Source organism: Girardinichthys multiradiatus, chromosome 23 (assembly GCF_021462225.1).
Source record: "Girardinichthys multiradiatus isolate DD_20200921_A chromosome 23, DD_fGirMul_XY1, whole genome shotgun sequence".
NCBI lineage: Eukaryota > Metazoa > Chordata > Actinopteri > Cyprinodontiformes > Goodeidae > Girardinichthys > Girardinichthys multiradiatus.
Window position 1 is genome coordinate 46,965,708 of NC_061815.1, and position 27,106 is coordinate 46,992,813.

Below are 27,106 nucleotides of genomic sequence, written 5' to 3' on the forward strand. Positions count from 1 at the left end.
ATAACCAGGGGAAGCCAGTGTTCAGGAAAAAAGCCAAAGTCGGGGAGGACTTTGTGCAACTTTACGGGCCACAGGTCATCAGAGCACCGCTCTATCCTGCGTTTCTATGACGTCACAGCAACTACTTTAAGTCAACTTGACTTGGATCATGTTGAACTTGACTTTAAAATATAAGAAGTAATGCAACTCCTACTTTGATGCATTATTTCAACTGACAGATGATGCAAATAGTGTAATGTTGAGATTTGCAGAAGATGGCTTATTTACCTGAAAATAGTTGTGGCTCACATATAAAAGGCTGCTATTGCCCCGAGCAACTTTCTGTGTCATGATTGCAAACATTTTTGTACCAATGGGGCACAGCGGGATTTAATGATTTAAGATGACAGTGCTTCTGTCTGGTTCTGTACACTGAAATGCAAAGGAAATGAAGCTGTTCATCCAAGTGGAGTGTGACAGATCAACTTAAATTAAGGTTCCAACCTGGCAGTCGTCCACCTTGGTCCTCATGATGCCTTTCATAAATTCCTTCTCCATGGTTGGAGACACACCAAAGCTGTTTCCCATGCACAGCATCTCTGTCCGGCCGTCAGGGTAGGACACCTCCACAGAGCCGTTTAAGATCACCGACCATGAGTCCAGCTGCAGCGATAAAACGTGAATGCAACAATCTGTTTGCAACATGATGTTCAAACCATAAAACACGTTCAAACAAAACACTGCAAAATAAAATAAATAGAAGTAATATTTTCAAAGATTTGGATTTCAGATTATGCAGAATAGCTTTAGAACTTCAATTTGTTAAAAAAGTAAGATTTAGAAATGTAGAAATGTCCAATCATTTAATTGTAAGGCCTCATCTGCGGCATACTCACAAGGTCTATAGGGTGACTTCAGCTTCAGGAACCAGTTTTAGCTGCCCCCTTTGCAGGCTACCTATGGCTCTTAAAATTGAGTTTAGGATTCTTAGATAGAAAACTTTAAATGGGTCTGGACCAAACTTCATTAAGAACTAAAGTACGATATTACTTCCTGACTACTGCAGTCATCTGCTGCCAAGCTACTACAAATTCCTTTTAAAAGCGGTTGTCTTTACCTACTTATATTAGTGAAACCGGCTCAGTAAATTGATCAGATGCACAATTTAACATGACATTTTTTCTTTCTTTTGTTCTAGTGCGACACACTGAAAATAAGCAAATTGTCTTTTTTGAAACCCGATGCTGTGTCTCGTCCTGAGAGTCTAGCTTTTGGTGCCTAAGGGATCCTAGAATGACCCAGTGATAAGTAATTTCATGCTTTCAGGGTTAATAGAGCAGAAAAAAACACAATAGAAGAACAAAGATTTGCTGGTGTGGAGAGGTGAGAGCACGGGTCACTTTCCAGAGAAACAGGCAAACATATATAAATATAGTTTCAAACAAAACTTGGCATAAATATGGACCAACACGCACCTCCTCTCCATCATTGAGAACAATGGTGCCGGCTCGCTCCACCACGGCGAAGACCATGACAGCGCATAGTTCCCTCCTCACCGACATGGTCATGTTGGCAAACGCTGGCAGTTGATGCATGAACTCCAGTAATTGCTCTGTGAAGAGGGACATAAAGCGAGACAACGGGGACGTTCAGAGAAATACCATTAAACACTGTAAGAGGTTTGACTCTGAGAGGAGAGTGAGAGGGTAAGCAGCGCTCCTGGCAAGCGTGCTTGAGCATCTCCCCTCGACCGAGCCAAAAGACAAGAGCTGGAGGCCGAGCTTCACAATGAATCATCACCACAATCATTACGGAGCCAACAGAGGAATCACTATGGGCAGACCACAAAGCCAAATATCAATTCTACTGACATAAACCTGTGAAGAAAGCCAAGAATAATGGCTGACAAATAACACTGTGACCTTTTTGATGGTTAAAGGAGCTGTTGGACAAACTGAAGCTCAACTGAGCTCTTACTCATCATTCTGTCAAGCTGGATTTAAATCATTACTCTTCATAAGAACTGAAGAAAACTGATTTCTTACCATACGTACCCAGCTATCCAACCATGCAAACCATTACTATTTGTTTAATACCTAACATGATTAGACCTGTGCCAGTTAGCAGTAATAAGATATACAAAGGTTTTTAAAAAATAGGGTATAAAAACCACTGAAGGTTTTCATAATATTCCTACGTTGTTTTAATGAGATTCCAGCGAAAACTCCCAGAATGTCCAGGATTTTCACTTAACAAATAATAAGCCTCTTTTATAAAACGCTTCCATCCTGACAATCATGAAAAAACACCAACACCTGTCCGAGGTTCCCTCCAGCCACTCCAATCACCAATCAACCCTGTGACATCCTGTGCACATATGTGAGCTGTCAAAAATCAGGCAGGCATCAAGGAACCAAAAATGGGGTGAAATACAGCAGGTTTCCTACAGAGAATGTCAGATCGCTCAGTTCACCTCATCACTCTCGAGCTGGGAACCTGGTTAACCCCTAATAAGTCCTCCGATCCCAGGGATGACTTCCTTGCATGGCTTTGAAAAGCTGTAACAACAGCGGGTTGACTTTAACCCGCCGACCATGCTGTCCTAGACCGTTCAGTAAAAGTTGAAAGGGCATCTAAATACTGGCTTGAAGTGTTCCATGACATAAATTATAGAGTAGCACAGTGCAATCCCTGCCCCACCTATTGCTGCATTGCTGACAGTCAGCTAAAAGATGGCATTTAGGCTTTTTCTTCATCCTTAAAAAGGAAGATTTAGCTTGGAAACAGGTTGCAAATGAGGAGTGGCCTGCCACCTGCAGGCTCACTACCTGATGAATTAACCTTCTAATGCCAGCTTGTTTCCACCTCTCTAAAGAGCAAAATGGCAACAGTGTCTGTGGGATAAGCCCTCAAAAACCTAGCAGCTGCTTATGTTAACTATTTGCTTAAGTCTATGTACAAAAATAGTAACAAGAGTAACATGTTATACATAATAGAATCCACATTTTATATTATTTAAGCAGCAGTTGGGATAATTACTTTTGTGTTTAAAATAAAAACAATTAGATCACATCATACATTTTGTGTATTAAAAACTTGTGGAAATATAATGAAAAAATAATGAAACTCAAGTCCATCATACAGTGAGTATCTCAAACATGTGGTCAAACATAGCAAGAAACTTGACCTGTTTTAACCCTTTATGTATATTTTCTCAATTGTGTTGAGCTACACCTACATGGATGACAATTTTATCATAATACTAACTTTATTATTTCACAAACAAGAGAAATAACTAAACGAGTAAAAGCTCAGTGTATGATTGGTTAAAAGCTGGATTTATTGTATTTGCAGGGAGCAGTTTGTTAACTGGATACAAATCCATGAATAAATGACTGGGTGTGCCACTAAGAAGAGATACACCGTGTAACACCAAGTCTGGGCTTTTCACAGCTCCATCTAGTGATAACCAATCAGGAAAAACATCCAGAAAACATCCCCAAAAAATATTCTGCCTCGGTCCCGATCAGCAGCAGTCTAGTGCACCGGTTGACCTAGGCTTAGCATTGCAACAACGGTGTGTGTGAAGCTGCGGTAGCTCTGAAAGTTTAATGTGCTGGGAGAGGTGAGGAGAGAGGATGTGCTGGAGTGACCTAGAAAAGCCTGCCGGCAGAGGGAGGGGGGTGTACAGCAGGGAGATCAGCGAATGGAGGGGGAAGGGAAGGGCTGGCACTAGCTCCTCTCTCTGCATCGAGTGCATCATCCTCACCCAAAGTCCACATCAGCTGCTAAGACCAGGCTCTGTGTACTTTTTTTTTTTTTAAACAATCCTATCATCATGGCTGGAGTTGAGTCATAGCTTTAAGGGATATGATACGAAAAGCCTGATGTGGCTTTGAGAATTACTCGAAAGCCAACATCACAGATATCAGAGCCGTGGATATTTCCTGTGGCTCATTTCAATAAGAGAGGAATGGGTGATTTTAATTATAAACCGGGAAAATTAGACAAGAACAATGCAGCTCATATTTTTTTGAAGAAATTTTGGAAATATTTAAACAAATCATTGGTTTATGTTTTAACAACAGAAGGACATAAAAATATAGATTGCTCACCTATGTCATCGTCCGTCCTGTCCATAGGATCCTTCTCCAGGCAGTCCCGAACGATGTCCCGGCTCATGAGAGGGTCAGAAGCTCGCTCGATGTCCTCCTCGTCATCGTCCTCCTCAGAGTCGACCGCGGTCTCCGGCAGGCCGCTTAGGTCCATGTCACCTGGCTCGTTTTCTGTGGCCTGATGGGAGCAAACATGTCAGAGATGACTCTGTGTGGAAAGAGGGGTGTGCTGAGGAATGCCGAAACTCCACCCAGCATCAACAGTTCAAAGATCATCCCTTCAATCCAAATGCCAGCAGCAACCAGAGAACACCTGGATACTCATCACTTAGCTGCTTGGCTTGGAAACCCAATTAATGACCAGAAGCCTCACACCTTACACACATGCTGACGCCATCTTCCAGTACAAACATCATCTATAACAGTGCCTTTCATACAAACACACTCAGACTGTACAGATTCAGACCATCTTGTTACGTGAGGCATTGAATACAGTATGAGAAAGACAGACATCAACAGTGCATATCAAACAGGCTGCTATGCATAGTAACAAGCTAATTAAATCCAAACTTTCTTCTTTCCCCCCCCCCCACAGCAGAACTCCACAGCCTGCCTTGCAGCCAGATCCTGTTCTTTGAAAGCAGAAGATAAAATATGTGCGCAGCCAACTAAGATGAGAGGAGAACGTAATACAGTTACTTGTGCAGGAGCACTGCAATCAAAGCCTGAACCACACTCACAACATGAAAGCTCTAGCAGAGCAAACCAAAGGAATACATACAAAACATCAGTTCTGATGCCATTCAACAAGGAAACTTCTTACCACAAAATGTTGTCCAGCTTTTGGCTTTTTAATAGAAAGAGGAGAACAGGTGGCTTGAGCAAACTGTCCGCAAAATTGCAGAGCCAGACGCATCTTCGCCCCCCAGACCACCGGTCTGCTTTTAATTTTTTAATGTTCAGAGTGTCGCTCAGACGCCCTGTGTCATTTCTTCTCAAACGGCATGTGGGAAAGGCTCATTAATGATTCAGCATCTGACTGGCCATTCGGCTTCCATTGGTGCAAAATTGGGTGGGCGGAGCCAAATCTGAGTCTGTGGAGATGGTGTTTGATGCAAGATTGAGACCTTTATACAGTCACAGACTTGATAAAGTGGATTTTCCCTGCAAATGTCATAAAACTGTGTCTAAATAACTACAATTGGAAGACCTTCAGACTACTATCAGATTTGTTAGTTTGGACAGAATGTTCCATTAAAATGTGTTTATTTGCCATACAAGATTTTCACATGCACGTCAAGCCAAGTTCTGACCCAACACAAAATAAATCTACCTATGGGTATCCATAAAGTAACATTGAACCTTGAAGCATGTATCAAAAACTCATAAACCTGCAGTGAGCATTAGGATTCAGTGGGCAAGTCAGGTGCTGTGAATATTTCATGCAGGCTATTCTTGGATCAATGCTTTCAAAGGACCAATATCATGATTTATTCACACACAAACAGTCCGCCATGCTGGCAGTGACGTGCTGATGATGTGGGTGTTCTTCACTCCAGCCGAAGGATGTGGACTTTACAACAGCAGAGGACTTGTTGTTAAACCACTCAGAGCTCCCATCAATAATCTGTCCCTGGCCTGCTCAGCAACTCTTATCACGGCATCAGCAAAATGATCAGAAAATCCATGTTGGGTAAAGTTTCTAAATTCTTTGCCCATTCTGGTCTCAAACAGACAAAACGCCAAGCAGCTCACTAATCTATTTATAACTCGAGAGGTCAGGAAAAGCAACCACACCGAAAGAAGAAAGATCACCTATCTGACATTACACACCTGATAGCTGTGGTGGGAAGATATATATTTCTACATGTTATAATATTCACAGTTGCTCAAATTTATAATGATATAAAGGCAAGTTGTCAGAGTTAGAAACAGCACATCACAGGTAATCACAGAACAAAAGAAGCAAACATTTTCTTTTACAACTAATTCATTATTCCTTTATTTATTTTTGCAAATTTAGGACAAAAAGGGCATCTCAAGTCTGAAGCAAGCCACCATTCTGTTTGAGTAGGGTTACACCCAGCCCCGCCCCTCTTCAACCCATGTGCATGTAGCTCCGCCCCTCTTCCATCCATGTGCACTTAGCCCCGCCCCTCTTCCATCCATGTGCATGTAGCCCCGCCCCCTCCATCGATGTGCACTCTTCAATATACATGTATCCTATGACTTAAAATTGTTTCGAAACACAAGATTTTAGGTACAGTTGTCTCCAAACATTCATGAAATATAATGCTGGTTATTCTGAATGCAAGTATCTAAAAACTCAAAACCAGACATTAAAGTGGTTTTTATTTTTTATGACAATATATGTAAACAGAAATATAAAACTTTCTTTCCTTCTTTTAGAAGAATTGAACCTCAGTATGAATCAAACTACACAATAACACTTTAAATTAAGACATATTTTATCTTTGCTACTTTTATGCTACATAATTACCAGTGGCACCAGGCTATTTTAGAACACTTCGGGCCATAACTGCAGTGCATTTAGTGTCATAAATAATATCTGAACTGATAAAATAATTATATTTATGACACAAAAACAATTGGGACACCCTACCCCTTAGAAACATATGGTCAAGCGCTAAGGGTGAGGGTTAAGGATGAAATGGGAGTCAGCCTTATACTCAAAAGTCACAATTTATTCATAATTTCCGGCAATAAAGCAGCAAATATGAGGGAAGCAGATCATTGCAACTCATAAAGCATCCCATTGAACAGATAAGTTCATTACCAGTGAGCTCCCCAGTGATTAAACAAATAAAAATAAAATAAAACAAATTGAAGAGTGTTAAAAGACAGAGTGGCTGCAGTTTACAGAAGAAATCTTTCATGGAGGAACAGGACAGTGTTTGTGATTGTGAGAGAGGGAAATCCAGAAGCTGTCACAGAGCTGTGAGCAGATGGTACTCAGAGCAGGATCAGACCAGACTCCAGACAGTAATGCCTGTTTAACCTACTGCAGCCATCGAAAACAAGGCCTGACATATACACACTGCATACTGTGATATGATACACACTCACACAGTCATACAGCTGTATACCAACAACCACAAATAAATCAGAAACATACAAACCAGCAAGAGGTCTGAGGTAAACAAAGAGATTGTGACTCAATGTGGCCCTGAGCAGTCACAAGACCACAAACAAACAGGAACACAGCAAGTGGCAGCATTATGGTCCAATGGGGTAGCTGTGTGGCGTTAAGAGGATTAGTTTCAGGTTTTAGAGTAAGTCTATAGTCACAATATTTGGTGTATGTGTGTACCCCTAAGCTGCATTTATATTCCAAGGCTCCTAATATTCCATTAATATTTTACTGTGGTTTATTAGGCTTTATGTGACTTCTGAACATCAGAAAAGGTAATTATTTGAGGTTAGTGAGTGATTCTAGTCACAGATTAGCATAAAGCCATAACATGAGGTGTCAACTCCGCAGGACTCCTGTGCTTCTGCCTTTAAGTCATGAAAAGGCAGAGATGGAGGCAGGATGTGGGCTGGACCACCTGCTCTGCAGCATCCAGCCTGTGTGCTTGCCACCTGCAGAGCAGCAACGCTCTCCTGTCAGTGTCCTGTAGCCTTTCCGGCAGCAAAACCTTTGAATTATGGTGGAAAAATGCCCTGCTTAATAAGATTAGGAAAATTCACACAAGGACGGTTGTCAGTTCACCAAAAGGGGGAGGATTTCCTACCTGCTGGGGATCAGTTCAATTCTTATTCCATTTATGCACATATTTAGGGTTTCTGCTATTTGATCTAATCCGAACTCCTAAAGCCAAGAACTTAAATGTATTTTACCAAATTCCTCAGAGAAAAGTTGGATAACTGCTGAGAAATCCTCAGTTTCCCCAACGCCAAACTACCACACCAGCTTTACCATCCCAGCCTGGCTGGGGATCCAGAGCTGGCGAGCGGAGGCCTTACCTGGTAAATGTCTGACAGGCTGCTGCTTCCAGAGTCACTGGTGATACTACATCCTGAGTGGCTGGAGGAGACGTGGGTCACCTGTGGGTGTAAGCCGTCGGCCAGGTGCAGTCTGCTGAAGTCTGCAGGGAACTGCACACACACACACACACACACACATACACATCATACACACAGATGGTCAGTATCAGTCAGCCCAGCAGCCACCTCTGGTCACCCACTCTAACACACATGCTGACTGCCGTGCATCTGGACACACTTAGCGTGATGTTGTCCTTCGATGTGGATGGACATTAAATACAACATTTATAGTTTAACTATGTTAAAGACTTTTTAAGACATTTTAGACTTGAATTTAAAACCTACATATATTATGAAAAATAACTCAGTATTACTTATGACTTCCAGGTGGATCTTAATAAATTAGAATATTATTGAAAAGTTCATTTATTTCAGCAACTAAATGCACTAATTCCACAAAGACTGACGATTTCAAGCCTGTTTCTGGTAATTATGACAATTCTCCGCTTACAGCTAATGTTTAATATTAAAATATTATATCAAACCAGCAAAAAAACATTTTGAAAAGATATGTGGGCTTAACAAAAGGTACTTCTCAGACGTGATTATGCAGCATCCACAGCGCAAAACCAAAAATCCGCGATCCTGCAAAAGCTCTGACTTACATACAATGAGCTGCTGTAACACAAGAAGCTCCAAAAAGTAGTATTTATAAATGATCTACTTTAAAAGTTTAACAACATAGAAAATAATTGGGCCTGCCTTAATATGCATCATGTTGTCAATTTAAAAGCTCACTAAACCTGCTATTATGTAAAGCTAAAGTGGGAACAAATCTCTCTCCAGGGGCTCAGGCTCTGAACAACATAACTATTATAGTGACAAAAACACAAACTGAAAGTAATCCATTTTTTTTATTAAAACAGAGCTCAAGAGCAGGAAAAAAGCATTCTCGTGAAAAAAGGAAATTCCCTAATTAATGCCTCACAACTTGAATAAACTGAAGGAACACAGGCAGTAATGGGGGGAAACCCCTCTGAGTAATTCATGCTGCATAAAGTAGCTGCTGTAATTAAAAATACTGTAAATGGGCCAACCCACTTCTCTATAGAGATGACCCCAAAATTTAAAACACATCAGAAACCCCTAACAGAAATAATTAGAAAAACATGGAGTTTGTTTAAATACGCACAATCAGAATCAGCTGGGATATTTTTACAACTGAAAAAATGAAACTGAAGCAATGTTTTAACTGACCAACCCTGGAATATTTTGGTTATTTGTTAAAACGTCTGAGGCACTTTAAAGTAAATATCTGCAGGGCCAATATCCTCCATTTCCCATCATAAATACACACGTTCAGTTCTTTGATAAATCAATGAATTATTCACACATTGCTGAATTTTTAAAAACCGGTTCAATGAAAATGCCACCAATGCACCTTAATCTTGGTTACTGGAGATAACTGTATAGTACTTCCTACTCTTTCCTTGACATATTTTTCTGGTTTATATATTTACCAACTTTTGTTGAAAAGCCTCTATCCGTTTTCATGTTTTTTTACAATATGAAATAAATGCATCATGTCTGATTAGAAAGTCAAAGAGGAGAGTAAAGAATTTTAATCAGCAGTTGAAACTGGTTCATGGCGTCTGTAGATGTGAATATTTTATAGTCCATATGTTTTATTTACCAAATATATATTTATTTGATACTTGGAAGTGGAATCATTTCCTCTGAGCCTCTTTCAACTTCACTTTTGGCGGTGGCAGATCATCAATATTCATTTTTTTTAAACCCAAAAACTCAATTTGGTCTGACTTAATGTGCCAACTTTAGCCATCATGAGGCAGTAGAGTTGGAGCCAACTCTAAACATCTGGAGAACATTTGGTTTGGAGTCTCCTCCAAGCTGTTTGAGTTGAATGTCTTTGAATTCTGTTTATTTTAAATCTTTTCTTAGACATTAAAACAGGCCAATATTTTATACAAGCTGTTTAAAAGGGGAAAATAAAAGAAAAGCATTGAGTTTAGTTTCTGATTGTACGTCTTTAATTATGGATTCATTATGAGGTTTTTGGATGCTGGCAAAACAGAAATGACACTGGAAAACACAGGGGACCAGTTTTGCTAAAGGAAAGCTTAAGACTGCCAACAAAAAGTCACAAAAAAGAAGTTGTTGCACTGAACAGTTTCAGAAAGCAATTTATTTCTGAGCTGTTGTGAGGGGAAAATGTAGAAAAATTAGACGTATCAATTCACAAAGTGCCTTTCTGTGTCAGTGACAAGAGACTGGAAACCAGTCAGTGGAGCTCTCGCAGCACTGAGGTGTGATGTGATTACAGTATGTCAAAGATTTCCATCACGTTTAATTATGTGGCTGGTTGCACAAACCAAAATGGTCGACCGGAGGACCCTGTCAGTCACTAATCCCCCTCGGGCTGCCTCTTCCCACCACCGTGTCTGGTGGACGTTGATGTGAATGCCTCCAGCAGAATTCCACCTTGTTACAACTGGCTGGACAATAAAGAGAGATGAATCGTTTGTTGGCTCTCCAGAACTGAACTGATGTATTCTTCTTTTATTTGTTTGGTGGCAGAAACATGCTCATATTCTGCAGGAATCAAAGAAAACTGTAATTACAAAAGGCTGAACCCTTATTATCCATACATATTCAATAAATTAGAACATGTGTTCCAATGAGGATTGTTTGTCATTAAGAGTATTTTGTTTTAAATAACAACCTTTAACCTTTCAAAACCCCAAACTTCTGTTTAAAAAAAGTTTTTTATTGGTCAGATGTAATATTCAAATCCTAAATGTCGTATTTTCATTAGCTGTAAGCAGAAAATCTTCATCATTATTAGAAATAAAGGGTGAAAATATTAGTTAGTGTGCAGTTAATCTATATAATGTGTTTAACTTAATGAGCTAAATTACTAAAATAAATGACCTTTTCAACAATATTCTAATTTATTGAATGGTTCTGTATATGTTACATACTTTTAGGCATTTTAAAACAAATGTTTACATATAGTGTACATATAGTTGAATTTATTATTCAAGTTACTGAGAGCATATCATCCTCTAAACAGCCACACAATCTGATCAATAATCACATTATATTAGCCAGTCCTGTGGTGTCCCTTAGAGTTGTGTTTTAGGAACAATTATGTTACATATGTCTTTATAATAAGTTAAAAACACATTTACATGGATGAAGTCCAGTTGTACTGGATTTCATCCAGAATTACATAAATCATCAAACCTACTGTATTGTTGGATATTAAGAAATGGATAAATGACTGTTACCTACAGTTAAATGTCTGATTGCTACTGATGGAATGCCTTCACAACCTTGAAGCTGTTCAGTGTAGTCTGATGAATTTAAGTGTTGTATTTGAGCCATCAAACAACAGGTCTGAAACCGTTTCTTTCACTTGAGAAAGATTGCTACCAGAAGAAGGTTGTTGTTTTTTTTAAAAAGGATGAAAGATTATCATTTTTTTTGTTATTTACATTATTGCAAAGGTCGTTTAATTAAGCTATCTTAAATAAAAGGACCTTGATAATCTCCAGATGGAAAACAAAACTGCAGCAAAACTCCAAACCAGAACCAATAGAAAGTCCTGTTTTAATGTCCCTACCAGTGGTTACCAGTTACTTTCTGAGTTCACGTTAAAACGCTTTTAATTTTACCTTGTTTGAATGACTTTTTAGAAATGTTTTTTTGCATCTTTCCTATCACATGTTGTACACCTATCTCTGAAAGGTGCTATAAACACCCTAACTGGTTTCCAGAACCAGTCAGAGAGGCATGTGAGGAACAAAGTGAGGGCAGGGGAGACAGATAAAGCAAATGGATAATAAACAAGTAATCCTTTCTCTCCGCTCATTTAGGTCATCCGTCTGTCTGTCGGTCAGTAAGCCAACATCCATTCACTCCATGAGCATGTGGTGGCCCGCTGACCTCTCTGGCCCAATGGAATGCAAGAGACCGGGTCGAACTGGCTGCCAGTGAAACAATGACATGCTCATTAAGCCTATCCAATAGGGCCAAACATGTATCCTGTGTTGTGAGCGCCAATTGATTCAAAAATCTATACTCCAGTTTAAACATGTTAACGATATGATCAACATGAACTGCATCATGAATTTGTAAATTTGTCTCCTGTGTCTAATCTGCCTCTTTGCACTGTTCTGCTCCAAATTCAACACATTCTTGAAAACAAATGAGCTCTGCAGAAGCAGGGCTGAAAATACTTCCGATCAGCAGTCACGGGGGGGATAAGGCATTGCTGTAAAGCCCAAGCCACAACACTCAGTTCTGCTTACATGTGAGCAGATGTGGTGCTCCTTAAATTACACAGTAGACCTAATGACCTACATTGCTGGGTGGCGGCGCTGGCTGCCTCTCAATCTCTTTACTGCTTGTATATGAAGCCAGTGAATCTGTCCTGTTACACTCCATCACCCTTCCTGAGGTAAGAAACTCTAACCCAGAGGATAAAAGAAAACTTCTCAAAGAGATTAGGATCTCCAAGAAAATGTAATATTGATGTTAAATCTGTAACTCTATATATATTTATTTTTTTATATGCTGTTAGATGTTATTAAAACTGTAGACTAGCTAAGAAATGGCCTCCCTCTTGTGTCCAAAGATTAACTGGGAGCAGACACATTCCCTGACCAAGGCATCCGTTTCTCACTTTCTTGAGCCTTTCGGATCAGGAGATTAAAATCCCTTTGGCAGGGTTTCTGATTTAATGGCTCTGATATACACCCTGGGCTTTCCCTTCACCAGCTACAACTCCGTCAGCCATGCCCACACAAGTCAAGTCACACAATTTCACGTAAGGAACATTTACTTACTTTTTACAGCGAGACAATGAAACATGCCAAGAGTTTTAAAACTTCTTTTATATGCGGTTGGCTATAAATCTGGAGCTTTGGCACATGTACAAAGAATCACCTTAAATAAGAGACCATTTTATGCTTGAAACAAACTAAAAATCAAACCTTGTCCCGATTATTGAATACATAACCCATAACAGGAGCGCTGACAACAGTTTTTACTGTAGAAATTAATACAGAAGAAAGAAGATTCAGTTTAGTTATTTTCTGTGTCACTGAGCTGCTCATTCAGGCTGAAACAACAAGGAGTTAGATGTCAGCTGATAACAGGTTACTGGACTGATCTAAGCAAAGTTGATTTCATTTATCCTTCTAGAGAGTCTGGTTCTCATTGTCATGCTGAACTTGGATAAAAGGAAAAATTTGGAAAATCCTACAGCTAAAGTAACGGTACATTAACTCACAAGGGCTGCTCTTATTGATGCTATACATACTAATCTATATAGTAATATGAAAGGCTAAGGAAAGTTTAAAATGTCTAATCTGTAATAATTTTGTCTGTTTTGAAACAGTGAAATTCTGTTTAACCACAGAGCTGTGTAACACTGACTGATCTCTCTCTATACCTGACACACCAAGTGGGGCATCAAAACTGATCCTAACAAATAATTAATGATCAACCACTGAGACGCTCGCATAGTTACATTAAATAAATGATTTAACAATCTCACAAATCAGAGCTTGGTCTTTTAAATTATGTTGGAGAAAGCTGTTATTTATTTTTGTAAATCATATTTCTTACAATCTGAAAAAACTAGGTGAGCTATAATTTGATTTGATTTATCCAGAAAGTTGATAAAGGAACTTAGGAATCGGCTAAAATCAGCATCAGCAGGTTTGAAGCTTTACGTAATTGGTGTATAATATTTATTTTTTTCTATTTACTATTTTAGCCAAATGAATAAGTTGATATTAATAAAATCAAGGCAGTGATTAGCGCCAAACCTTTTAGCTGACATTTGGGCTCTGATTCAAAATGGGATTTTCTTAAATGCTAGCATTTAAGAAAATGACATCACCAAGACATTAAAAAGGAAATCAGAAGAGAAGAGACCTCAACACCAACTGAACCATGACGGTTTCAGTAAAAAGCTGCACTAAGAATGGAAATCACAGGTGTTAAGGGGAGAGATAAGCAGGCTTGGAATTGCTGTCACGGCAGCCAGTGCTGATGGGAATAATATTATGATACCATTACTGTAATAGGATCTGTTAGCCCATTGGGGGAATCCTGCTGAGATAAATTGTTGTTTACACAAGCCTTCATTTGTATGCAAAAAACATTACAAAGCAAAAAGTTAAATGAAGATGCATGATGAGATGAGTTTAAACAACGTCAAAAATTTCAGATATTTTTAACAGATTTTGGTCTTTGATTTGGTCTTACCCTTTGCCTAGAATTACTGAAATAAGATTTAAACGGTTTATGAAGACTAGAAAATTTCTAAGGAAAGTAAGTCTCCATGTTTACAGCCCACTATTATCACAGGCATTTTACAATATCTAAATAAAGGCAGAATATAAAACTTGCTTATGCAAAAATCTTTATATATTGGCTACAACAGCTTTAAAAATTCATACTAAGCTATACTAAAATTTATCAAGTGAAGTATGTCAGAGGCTTTGGTATCCTGCAGGCCTCCCTGAGGGGAACAGCGCAAACTGTGAGAAAAGCAGTGGAGATAACTCATCAGCAGTGACACATTTATGGCAATTACAGGAATATTAAGGTGATTTTTTTCACAATGTATATGTGCTCTGGAACCCACACTGTCCATCACAAAGATGTACAGCCTGCTGTTTGCATGTGCTTGAGTCTTTGTGTGTGTGTGGTCTCAATGTGTGAGTAATGCCAGCGGCGCTGACAGTCGATCAATCAGTTTACTGTTCAAGTGCAGATTGTGTCGAGCCTCGAAGTGTCTGCTGGAGCTGCAGGCTGCTTTCAGCACCGCGGACAGCGCCAACAGCAACATATCAGTGGATCAAACTATTTCAGCAGGTGGAAAAACTACCGAAAATGATTAATTTATGGATTTTTTTATCTATCATATTATCAGTTTTTCTAATAAAAAAAAAAGGAAATAAAAGATCACAGACTAAATGGAGATTCAATACATGCACTGTAATTTTCCTCCCATGCAAACGTGTGTTTAATGTTGTGGCCACAGCTAGAGGGGCTGTCACTACTGTCATCGTAGAGCGTTGCAAAGCAAAGCGAGGGAAAAGGCGTCGGACATAAAACAATCAAACACACATCTGTCTAACCAGTTTAAAATAAGCACTTATCTAAAAGATGAGACGAACCTTAACGTCACTAATGATTGACAAAAATGTATCGGATTTATTTATTTCTGATGAATATATAAATTCCTGTGTGGAACTCGTAATATTAATGCATCTGTACGTCTGTTTGCATGTGTCAGTGACAGCGAGCACATGGCGGCCGTTTCTAGTACAACACACTGACACACATCTGAGGCTCGTCGGGGGCAACGACCAGCCTCTGATCACGTCCTTGGTCTGCCCTGCCTTCATTCATCTCGCACAGGCTCGATAGAAATCTGATGCACGTCCATTACAGGGCCGGTAATCATATCTACAGGGTCATAAATGATGAGAGGAAGAAAAAAATAAAAGAGGATGCACGTCAATAGGCTACTTACCGGGGTTTTATCTTGCTGGCTCGGGACTCCATTGCTGTCTGATGCTGCTAATGGTTTCATAATGAAAAAATTTTTGCAGGGCTAACATCTAACATCCCGGTCCTGCGTTACCCTCATCTTCAACAACCCCCTCCCTGCCTCTTTCCTCCCTCAGCTGCACCGTGTTCGCTTGATAGTTTTGGGAGTATCCGCTGTTCTTGGCCTGACAAGACTCTCCAAAGCAACGACACCTCCTGCGTTTATTCCAGCTGGATCATGAATACCACACAGGGGAAGGTGAAGAGAGCGGAGAAAAAACAACAGATCCTTTTTATCCAAGCGAAAAACAGCCTGCTTCTTTTCCAATGTCACATCTTCAGTCGGGGAGCAGCAGCGTGTCGATAAGACAGCGGAAAAAACAAAAAAAAAAACGATGAAAAAATGGCTGACAACACTTTCACTCACATTTGCTCACTCCGCCTTTTCTTCCTTCCTCTCTCTCTCTCTCTCTCTATGCTTCCTTCTCCCTCGTACGGAAAGTGAAGCAACACGCACGCACGTAAAAACGCCTTTTGTGCACCATTAGATTATTTCAAGCCTTAAATCCCTGCAGCCTCCACCAAGGTACCCAGAGTGTTAAAGCCAGTGGTTTGTTTGGAGCAGCATGCGTGGATGTGTGTCAGGGGTGGTGGAGGAGGAGGGGGTAAGGACCTCCTCCCAGTCTGACAGTGATTTTGTTTGAGCGGCTATGGATGCACTCCATATACATATACAGAGATGGAAAGAAGGGAAGGGTGAATGAGAGATGGAGAGATAAAATATGAGCAAAATCTGATGCAAAGTTCAAAAGATGCAGAAAATTATAAGGTAGAAAGATAGATTAATGACTGATGGAAGTCTGAAGCATGGGGGGCGTCAGCAACTGAACAAATCAGTCATTGCACTCTTTTTAGCACAAGACAGCAGCTGGATCCAGTTGGCATAGTAACGGACTGCAGGAAAGCCATTTCCTGGGCGTGGAAGTTGTAGCACTTCCTCCACAGAGAAGGAGTAAGGAGGCTGGTAGACTATATGAAGAGCTGGATGGAGTGAAAAAATAAAGGAGAAAAAGCTGAAATATACTGCAAGAGGAGATAGAGGTCCAGCTGCAGAGACTGGCAGCAGTGACGTCACACGGTAGCTGCCACTCAGTTGAGATAGCCATGGCAACTGGGCGAACATGAGCCCCCGCAACCCACTGAACCAACCATCCAGCCCCCCTCAAACACCCACACACCCTCCAGGGCCTTCAGTTGCTGTGGCAACGGAGGCAGCAAGACATGCCGAAATGGAGGGAGGGAGGGGAGAGCATAAAAGAGACAGGAAAAGTGGCAACAGACCGTGCCACTTCACCTTCACTCAGCTGTACTACAATAAGCTGCAGCGTCACCAGGAAAGGTTCAAATGATTAATGAGGTGATGGTAACTCTTCTCTATAAATGTATTGGCAATGCTGGAAAGGATATCTATAGAGCCTTAAAATCATGTGATACTGGAAATGTTTGAAAAATCCAAACTGTGTGTGTGTGTGTGTGTGTGTGTGCATTTACAATCACCAAGTAGATGCACATATGAGCTGCCCTGTGTGTTTGCTAGCAGTATGAAAAAGAAGGTAGATTTATTGGTCGTTGTGCTGTTTTATTAACACAGAGGGATTGCATAAAACACAAGTTCATGTGCAGTTTTACAGAAATAATTGCAACTGGAATTAGTTTGTGCATAGGAAGCTGTCATGGGAACTTTCAGCATCTTATGTCAACTGGGAGATTACACAATTAACTGGGAAACAGGGAAATCAATAACAGTAAACCTGAAAAGCAGCTGCACATCACTGCTCCATGAGGCGATTATTCAGCCTCATACAAGATCTAAATTCTCAGAAAGAAATTATATTTCTACATGCACTGAATCTACAATGCAAACTTCTTTCCAAAAATAATCGATGCACAATTCAGGAGCACAACATATCTACTTAACAAAAGTTCATCTGACTCATATTTGCCATGTTTGCATACAGCTACGGCTGGTGCCCTGAACAAAGACTGGGTGCTCAGCTTCAGCCTGTGCCTGGAAGACAGTATACTACGAGCTGGTTTTGGAGCAGCTCCAGTCGAAGCAACGGGGGAGGCGCGTGGGAGGCGGACATGGGTGAGAGAAGCCTGGAGACCCAGGATGACATCACCTTTCCTGCCCTGAGCCATGATGTAATGTTTTAAAACAACAAAAAAGCTCAGGTGGTTTGCCGAGCACCCCAGTCATTAACGTCTCCAACAATTGCCTCAAGGGGGTGAAGAGGACAGGGGCATCATTACATCACCGCAGCAACGAGACTGTGCCTTGGGAATTTCAAAACCTCCTGCCCAACCCCCCTCATTTTAAGCTTTCTAGCAACAAATAAACCAATTAATCATGTTTTTACTGACCAATCACACACTAAATTTAAAGGAAAAGCAGGCAGTAGACCATTAGACCATCGACCATCAAGAACAGTGATGGCTACATTAAAAAAAAACAAAAGAAACCCTCAGAATAACATTAATGCACTCATGTTCAGTTGTGGGGTGTGCTAAATGCAAGGGGTGGTGGGGGGCTGGCCTCATCTGTCATTTGTAAACAGACTTTAAAGTGGGTTGAGTGTGATAGGCGAGGCCATGCATGGCGTTTTGCTTGTTGATGCATAGCACTGGAACAATTAAAACCTCATTACACTTCCAGCATATAAACACGGGACACATGCAAACACAGGGATGTGTTTCAAGCTTTAGACCGAAAAGCAGAAATCGTTTTATGGTAATATATCAAAAACGTATTAAAAGGGGTCTAAATTTTAATTCCAAGGAGATCTTGATATTTTTTTATTAACTAAGAAATAAGCAGCTGAAATTAAGATAATAAACTGGCATAAAATGACAATCTTGTCATCTATAACCATGAAGCAAAAATAATATATAAATATATATATATACACTCTGTGGAAATGTGCCATTTGTCGTATAGCAATGCTATGGATTGTATATTCCAAAATGAATCCAAGAATTAAAGAAACCCTAGACCTGTTGTAATTTTATGTGCAAGGATTTATTGGCTTAGCTAAGTTTGCTTCCACGACAATAAAGTTCCATAAAAAGAATGAATACACCACGAACTTTATCAGGTTTTGTCATGTTGCAGACTACTATATATTTTGGATATTAAGTGGTATTTTAATATCTTATTACAAGACAAAGTAGAGAATAATTGTGATGTTAGGAAAAAGACACTGTTTTAATGATTTTTACAAATAAATATCTGAAGTTTGTCGTGCACTTTGTATACAGACCCCTGAATCTATATAACCTTTGCTGCAGCTCCAGCTGCACATCTGCAGACTAAAATGTTTGCCCATTCTTCTTCTCAAAGCTCAAGCTCACTCTGGTCTGTGAACATCACTTTTTTTTTTTAAGTCTTGGCACAGATTTTCAATTTGAATAGGTCTGGACTTTGACTGGGCCATTCCAACACATCAATATACTTTGATCTCAACCATTTCATTGTAGCTCTGGCACTATGTTTAGGGTCACTGACCTGCAGCCTCAAGTCTTTTGCAGCTTCTAACAGGTTCTCTTCCATGAGTGTCCTGATTGCAGCTCCTCCAGAGTTACTATGGGCCTGTTGATAGGACAACTAAAAGTTATCCTATAGAGCCTAACCCTGCTTTAAATGTATCCACAACTTTCTTCCTGACCTCTCTGCTGTGGCCCTTGGTCTTCATGTTGCTTTTTGTTTACTAATTTTCTCTTCTTATTGAAATTGGTTACATTTTATAGTATTTAGGGGAGTCAGATTAAAAGGGGGGGTGGGGGTGAATACTTCTGCACGTCACACTTTCAAGTCTTCACTTGAAAAAAAAATAAAATAAAAAAAATAATAATAATAATGTATCATTTTTCTTCCACAACATAATTATGCAACATGTAAAATGTGGCATAAACACTTCTGCAAGGCACTGTCTATAACAGGTTTTGGAGGGAGTCAGAAAATCTGACCATGAGAAACTATATTATTAAAACAGCAGGTGATACACCTACAGGTTTTCTGATCATTCATGAACGTTTTTGCTCAGAAATGCTAATAAGAAAACCTCTGAAAGACCCACACTGTCCATTAGAAGATCAGAGTCTCAGACTTTGATTTATTGATTAGTTTTCAACCTTGTTCAATGAATTTGTTTGGAAGTCAACAGAAGCCCACATGCAGGAGGGGCATTAATCAATGACATCTGTCCCAATTAAGATGGCTCTAAGTGGCGTTGTAAGAGCGAGAACAATGATCCAATAAAGAGACTCCGTTTTCATTGCTGCTGCAGCTCAAGGGATTACCTCATTTTTCAAGCTGTTGTCACCTGTACGGTGCTCTGGAAATAATTTGATAGAAACGCGGGCTGCCAGACGTGCCTAAAAGATTACACTCGTAGGTTCATTGGGGCAAAACATCTGCTGTACTCGTGCACCTGCTAAAAGGTGCATAAATCAGACAGGAAGATGAAGTAAGAAGCTTTGAGAGAATTAACAGCAGAAAGCTTTGTGGAGGGTGAGTGAAGTTCATCAGTTACTTTAGGTTTCTGGATAAAGTTATAAATAACGGTGAAACGTTATGAACTGGAAGTCTTTACTTTTGAAATGAGTTCAACAGTTAACTGCAGTAGGACATGTTTCATGCTTCTGTTGAAGATAATATTTAATCTGTAACTGCATCAAGTCAGGATGGGCTGGCATGAGATTCCAAAATCAACAAAATGTATATCAATGCAACAACTCTTCTTACTGGTACTAAAATAATCTAACCAAATTATGAATGAAGCTATAATCATTTTATTTATAGAACTGATTTGTTATTTTGACTGTGATACATGGACCAAAATATAGAATAAACACCTGCTGAATTTAGAAATGGTTTTCAACAGCTTGTTTTTGCCATTCTGCTCTTTAAAGAGTAACACAAGTACAACAAGCTGATATTAGCTTGTTGAATAGTTGAGTTATCTGCTCAGGTAGCAAGTCTGCAGTAGGAAGCTCAGTAAACATGCCCCTCATAGCTTGCCAACTGTGGTGAGAGATTAGGTGCCACTTGCTTGTTTCTACACCATGATGTCCATGGTTTTCTGTAAAAGAACTGGTTTGGTTTTCAGGACCAGCTGGAGCGATGCCATTATGTCAAAATAAACGTCTCGTTTAGTAAATGTATCAGACTCCATCAGCTTTATTTAGCGTTTGTGTTGGGCATCGCATTGCAGGAGGACCGTTTCTTTTAACAAATCGCATTATTTATCTAAGCATTCTAAAACATTTCATACCTTACATATCAAACTTTAACAATAGTTTGAAGCAACAAGCTGTGTCTGTAAATGTTTCACAATCTCTACCAGTTGACCTCTGATTGCTTCCTGTAGCCTTGCAAAAAGCAGGTAAGCACAGAGTTAACAGCTGGATTTATTCACACTATCTGCCAATTTTTAAAGTCTGAAATGGTGTTGATGGATTCAGCTAAAGATATCAGTAGCCAAACACTAACAAATAATTTTAAATATGGTGTTCATAATAATTTGACTGGTGGCTGATCTCCATCACCCTCCAGCTCCTAGTGAAAGCAGTTGTTTCCACTGGCTCAGCTCAAAGCTGGAGTTAGGATAGAACCAGCCAGAACCTGCTGTGTTGGCAACACAAAGGACTGGTACTAGTTAAGCACTGGTACCAGTTCAGAGCTGGAACAGGTTTGGTGTAAAAACCTCAAGACATAAACAGACTGGTGCCCAATGGCCTTTCTGTTCATGCTGCTAGGACCTCAGACGATACTTGGAAAACACCGGCCTATTTTAATGGCCAGCTGATATTTTGGCCTATCTTTAGTTTTAACAGCTCTAAGCCCAAGTCTTCAAGGATCTCAGTACAGCTTCTTTATTAGTCTGAACACAAATAACACCAAATGTCATTATACAGCAAAATAATTTGAAAATGTGTCTCTTTTCTTCTTTATGAAATCTATTTTTAAGTCATCTATACAAGACATGTAGACTAGGCTTCCCTATTATAGTCTGTTGCGTCTGATCAAGCATATTAGCCCAACAGTAAACTGATCAAATGATTCTATTATTAGGTTGATGGACCGACTTTCATCATGTCTCAGTGACACATATGAGGGGAAACTGTGGGATTGTTGCCATGCGCACTCATTACCATCAAAATAGATGTTATTCATTTATTATGTTTCAAACACCAAACCTTTAAAAGGGTCTTTAAATTCTGGAACTGGCAATTTAAGTTGAAAAATCAACCCCAGCCAAAATATAAGTAGTTATTTTCCTTCATTTGAGCCAAAAATATCTGCTCCATCTTACTTCAATGCTAAGTGTTTGAGTTTAAGCTATTAATAACTACAAACAGGGCTGTTGCCTTTGTTGCCCATGCTGGGAAAGAGAGACGTGGGTGTTCAAATCAAGGAAACAAAAGATACTTTAAATGAAGCTTCAAATAAACAACATTTTCTACACACACACTGCAGACAATAAAAGAATTGATTAATGCTTTCAGCTATAAAATCAATTCACTGTTACCACATCCATCAATTTCAAAATGAAAGCTGAAGCAGGTAACCGAGAATGAATTAGGTACTGCATTAGCATTTAATTACATTCACCAAATGTAGACAATCGTGGTTGAACGTAATGTTTTATAAAATAAATGTTAGTTCAAGTTCAACTGGATCATTCAGAAACCAAGCAGCCACAGGTGCAAGATTGGGAATAAATGTACAATAAACTCATTCTGCTTTAATCGCTGCATTTCCTACACAATTTCCATGCGAGGCCGATGCTTCTGTAACTGTGCACAGCTGAGGCGGAGCAGGCTGTCACAAAGGACAGCTCTAAAAATAGGAGCAAGGCTTTTCTGCAGCTGAGAGTGGCAGCTTTGTTCTCTCTGCATTTATCAGCAGGTATGACTGATCAGCGCTTTGAGCTCTGATCTTTTCCACCTCTCCTTCTTAATCCTTTTCCGCCTGGTTACCGTAGCATCACCCTAAGGAAATACTGAAAAAGCTACAGTTCTGTTGGTAACACAGCCTCCTATATGTAGCAGATTCATCAAATCTGAAATCTTCCATCTGTCACTGCTCAACAAACACCACCACAACCAGAGTAGAGATAATAATCCAAAGAGCCCAAAGACAATCCCCATCATTATCAAGAACATCAACAGAGAAAAAGCATGCTCTTCAGTCATCTCAGTTGTTACCATTATCACACATTACGGCCCTATAAGCTGTAGCAGAGTGATGCTCATCACTCCCATCATCACCTGGCGACTTGGTATGGTTTGCTTTTGACCGAACAAAGGGATGCTTTTTATCAGTCATCTTATAAACAATTCAATTCATATTGTTGAAGTGATTGTAATAGAATTGGAGAGCGGGGAAGGCTTCTCTCTTCGTCATTATCAGCGTCCATGCCTGCAAATGGAAGGTGTTTATTGAGGAAGTATGCTAGCAGCTACAGATAGGACGAATGGGGATCAGACGCAGATAAGCCCATCAGCAGCAGCACAAACACATGCAGCTAGAAAACAAAAGACGCACAATGAAAACCACAGACAAACACTGCTAATGGATACAGTACCTTAGGCTTATTACATTCCTGGAAGCCAAGTTAGGAAGCGAGCCATGAAAAGAAGCAGAAGAGAGGAGAGTTAACAAACATGCCACTTGTCAGCCGAGGATGTGAGAAACAGCAGGTGAAAACCTCATTGATATATTAAAAATGTTTTCCACAGCACATCCGCAGATTACTAAGCAGATCCAAGCAAATGAACTGTGAAATCTTTGCAAAGAAAACCTGCGAGTTATGAGAAAGCAGCAGAAAAAGCAGTGAAAGCTGAGTTTCTATTGAATACTGCACCAATGCTGCTTGGTATTTAGATAAAAACATGTTATTGTTTTAATCACACGTCACATCAATATTGTAATTTAAAAATACATAAAGCTGTAATATGATCTGCATGACCGGCAACAGACTTTTTAACAAGGCAGTGCTAAAACAATCTAACTAAAAATAAGCACTCAGTAAGGGTTAGAATTTACATTTTAATCGGAGAGCAGATGCTTCATCCAATCAGAATTCATCCAGGTCTATTTCTAGGTAGACAAAGGAACAATTAGATCTGTGTTCAGTGATCGCTCTGTAAACTCATAGCAGGCCATTAGTCCACCAATTCTATAAAAACAAAGACAGAAAGTAGACATTTCTTAATGCTTTGTATGATAGAGCTGTCCCAAACCACAGTGAATCCAGCCAATCATATCCTTCCTTTGAGCTGGACAGCTTAATACTCAACACCAATCAGAGCTAAGCTTGTTTGCTTGTCAGTTAGTTAGATGTGTCTACACAGGGGCAGAGAGGTTACTAACTGCTCTGTTCAGCAATGTTAGCTACACTGAGGGAGAGAATGCAGCTGTTCAGCTTACTTAATGCAACATTGCAATATATTGCTAAAAGAACAACCAACTGAATTTGTTGCGAAATAAAAGCAGGCCTTTGGGAGGCTTCTCAACTCTTCTACACACTACCGCTGGACAACGGGCCGAGCAAAAGAGGAAAGGCTTTAATTTTTCATTTGGGACAGTTCTGGGCAGGTTCTTTTTATGTTTACGTAGGTCAACTTATAGCCACTCCGATTCCTTAAAACATATGATTATATGTGTAGATAGAGAAGAGACTTAACTAGATGAAGAAAGTGAGGGATAGTAATGGTTGGCGAGCAGAGCTTTGAGCAAAGCTGGCTGTTTTATGACTGTTTTACCCATTGAACCAGGTTCATGGGGGGCTTTGACATGACAAGGGTATCCTCTCTAAGAACCTTTAACAAAAAACTTACATATGATCAAAGTGTTGACATTATTTCTGACCAGCAAAATTAACAGACCCACAGGATGGAGTCTATGTGAGGGAAACAACATCCTTTGGCCCTGGTGTCCAAACGGGGCAGTCGAAGCCTTTCTTGTTCTCTGATAACAACCTTATCTATTTATACAACTCCTCTTTCTATGTTTTAAGTTAATATGAAGGTTGTCAGTGACTGAGTGAGCAATTTCACGGGGGAGGACTTTAAATAAAACCCATCTGATTATCGGGGTACCCTCAGAAACTAACAGGCTGCCAGGGTGGGGTGAAGGAGCAGAAGGAGTAGTGATGGGGTACCTCCTGCTGCTTGTGCAGTTAGATGACATCTGCCTGATGTTTCTTCTGGTCACCAAATAAAGACCAATATTACTCATCTGCCTGGAAAGTTTGGGACTGTCTGGCTTGTCTGGCATGAGTATAGATAAGGATTAAAAGGGGAAAAATACAAATCAAGAACTTAAACAGTTATGGATATGATTTGCTGTGTAGCATTTAGTAAAGATCCATCAACAGTCATGTTGACATTTCTTTCGAGACTGAGTGACAGAGAATCCACACAAAGACCTTAAGATAATGGCTGAGAAGGAGATCAGAGAGAAAATCTGTGTGTGTGTGTGTGTGTGTTGGGTTAACGGCTCAAATGGAGTTGATATGCAGACTGATGATATTAGAGGAACAGATATGACATGTGAGATAAGGTGCGAAATGGAGAGCGAGTAGGAAATGGAGATTATCAGCCATTTCAAAGGGAAATGTAAAAAGATCAAGTTTGTGTGCAGATGTGTGTCTGTGTGTGTTCACTTTGAACAAGGCACACAACTGTCAACTCACAGTGCTGAGCACACAGGAGCCAAGTGTTGAATTCAAAACACTGTCCTCTTTCACTGCCCTGATTTATCCATGGAAACAGAAATGTATTTTAAATATTTATCTTGATCCTTATGAATCCCAGATTTGTCAACCTTGTTTCCAGTAATAGTAACAATGATTGTTTGGCTTTCTTTTTAAGACAGACTAAAGGAAAAAAGAATAACTCGAAGGTTACATAAGGTATTCCCTATAAAATCTCCAATAAGCATATGTTCATGCACATATGGGGGTGTTTGTAAAAGCCTTTCATTTTCTGCTGGATTTAAAACTACTACCTCAATCAGGAAACCTGCAGAACATTTTCTCTGGTGTGTCTGTGTGACATTCAATTATCAAATTACAACAAGGTTTACACAAATTAGTTTGTTTGCGTTGAAATTTTGACGTCTGAGCTCAAAGAGTTCTGCTATTGAATGTGCAGCTCGCTAAAACAGTGAAACCTACAAGATCAGGAAACCTGAACGTTTTCATCATATAACTCTGCAGCATGCACACACAATGGCAAAATTCAGCTCTAAATTATTTGGCAGCTGGTGTAATGTTTGCATAGGTGCACTTTGACAGTATGTTAAAACTTATGGATGATTATCTCTTTGATCAACATGACAAATCACTATTATTTTCCTGCCCTTTGCAAATAAACCTCATAAATCACTCCTGACTGAGGTGACATAACAGTCCTCTTTAAGAACAGAGAGTAGGTGAAAGAAACTTATACAATTGGATTACATGACATTCTGAAAGCCCAGATGAGTGTGAACCTCATCAGCTAATGGGTTTTAATATTAATCCCAGTTCAGTCCTCAGTATAATAGAATTCATTCAGATCAGGCCAAACAGCCAGAAATGAACATGCATCCAGTTATGAGAGCAAACTGTTTGTGTTTGTTTAAAGAATTATCCATGCATGTTTAAAATGAAAGAAGTTTACTTCATAACAGCTCAGCTAGATTGTTTTTTCTGTCTTTATGAGCGCTCCCACTCGGAGTTTTAATCCGGGGTTCGTCTGACTTTGATTTTTCACCCATCACGCTGGCTCTCTGCAGATGCTTACGACCTGGACTCGTTCCGAGCGTTGCTCAGGGACAGCAGACGCTCACACAGATGTCTGCAGACTATCTGTGACCTCAGAGGTATAAAACAATCTCTCTTTAATGATGAAGGCCACTGATGCTTCTAGCAAAGCATTGGTTACTTCAGGATCCATCAACTGGGACTGTGTTAATGAACATTTAAACATGTTTATTCAGGCACCAGATTACAGCTTCAGAAAGTATTAATAGGCCAATGATGTGTTTCTCTACCAACAGGATTTTATGGCAGCATTGTATAATAAAGTCTTTAAATTAAGCAGAAATTCTTATTTTTAGACAGCACCTTTAAACAAAAACATACTTTTTCTCTTTAAAAGTACAAATACTTCCCTTTAGATCTAACATTTTGCTCTTTTTAGACTTTCTTTTAATAGATCTGAAAGTGAGAGCTCTTTGAACACAATATTTTCAACTCAAAAAATTCACTGTGGACTTTTTACTTTTATTATTAATACAGAACAAACTACAAAATAATGAATCATAAGATGTGTGAAATTGCCCTAACCTTCCAGGAAAA

The 27,106-nt window shown here is 39.6% G+C and overlaps 1 protein-coding gene and 1 long non-coding RNA gene across 2 annotated transcripts in view; both read right to left on the bottom strand.

Annotated features, from left to right (window-relative positions):
• rapgef2b (Rap guanine nucleotide exchange factor 2b) overlaps positions 1–27,106 on the bottom strand; it is a 127,360-nt gene that overhangs the window by 20,291 nt on the left and 79,963 nt on the right. Inside the window, exons 7-10 of the mRNA XM_047353149.1 lie at positions 8,082–8,213; positions 4,095–4,272; positions 1,455–1,591; positions 484–642 (exon numbers count right to left, since the gene is read on the bottom strand). Coding sequence (XP_047209105.1) covers positions 484–642; positions 1,455–1,591; positions 4,095–4,272; positions 8,082–8,213 — 606 coding nt within the window. The remainder of the gene's footprint in view (positions 1–483; positions 643–1,454; positions 1,592–4,094; positions 4,273–8,081; positions 8,214–27,106) is intronic.
• On the bottom strand, positions 10,291–16,353 carry LOC124860142. The gene is made up of 2 exons (XR_007036278.1): positions 15,679–16,353; positions 10,291–10,715 (listed from the first exon to the last, which is right to left on the bottom strand). It is a non-coding gene; the product is annotated as an uncharacterized LOC124860142 (long non-coding RNA).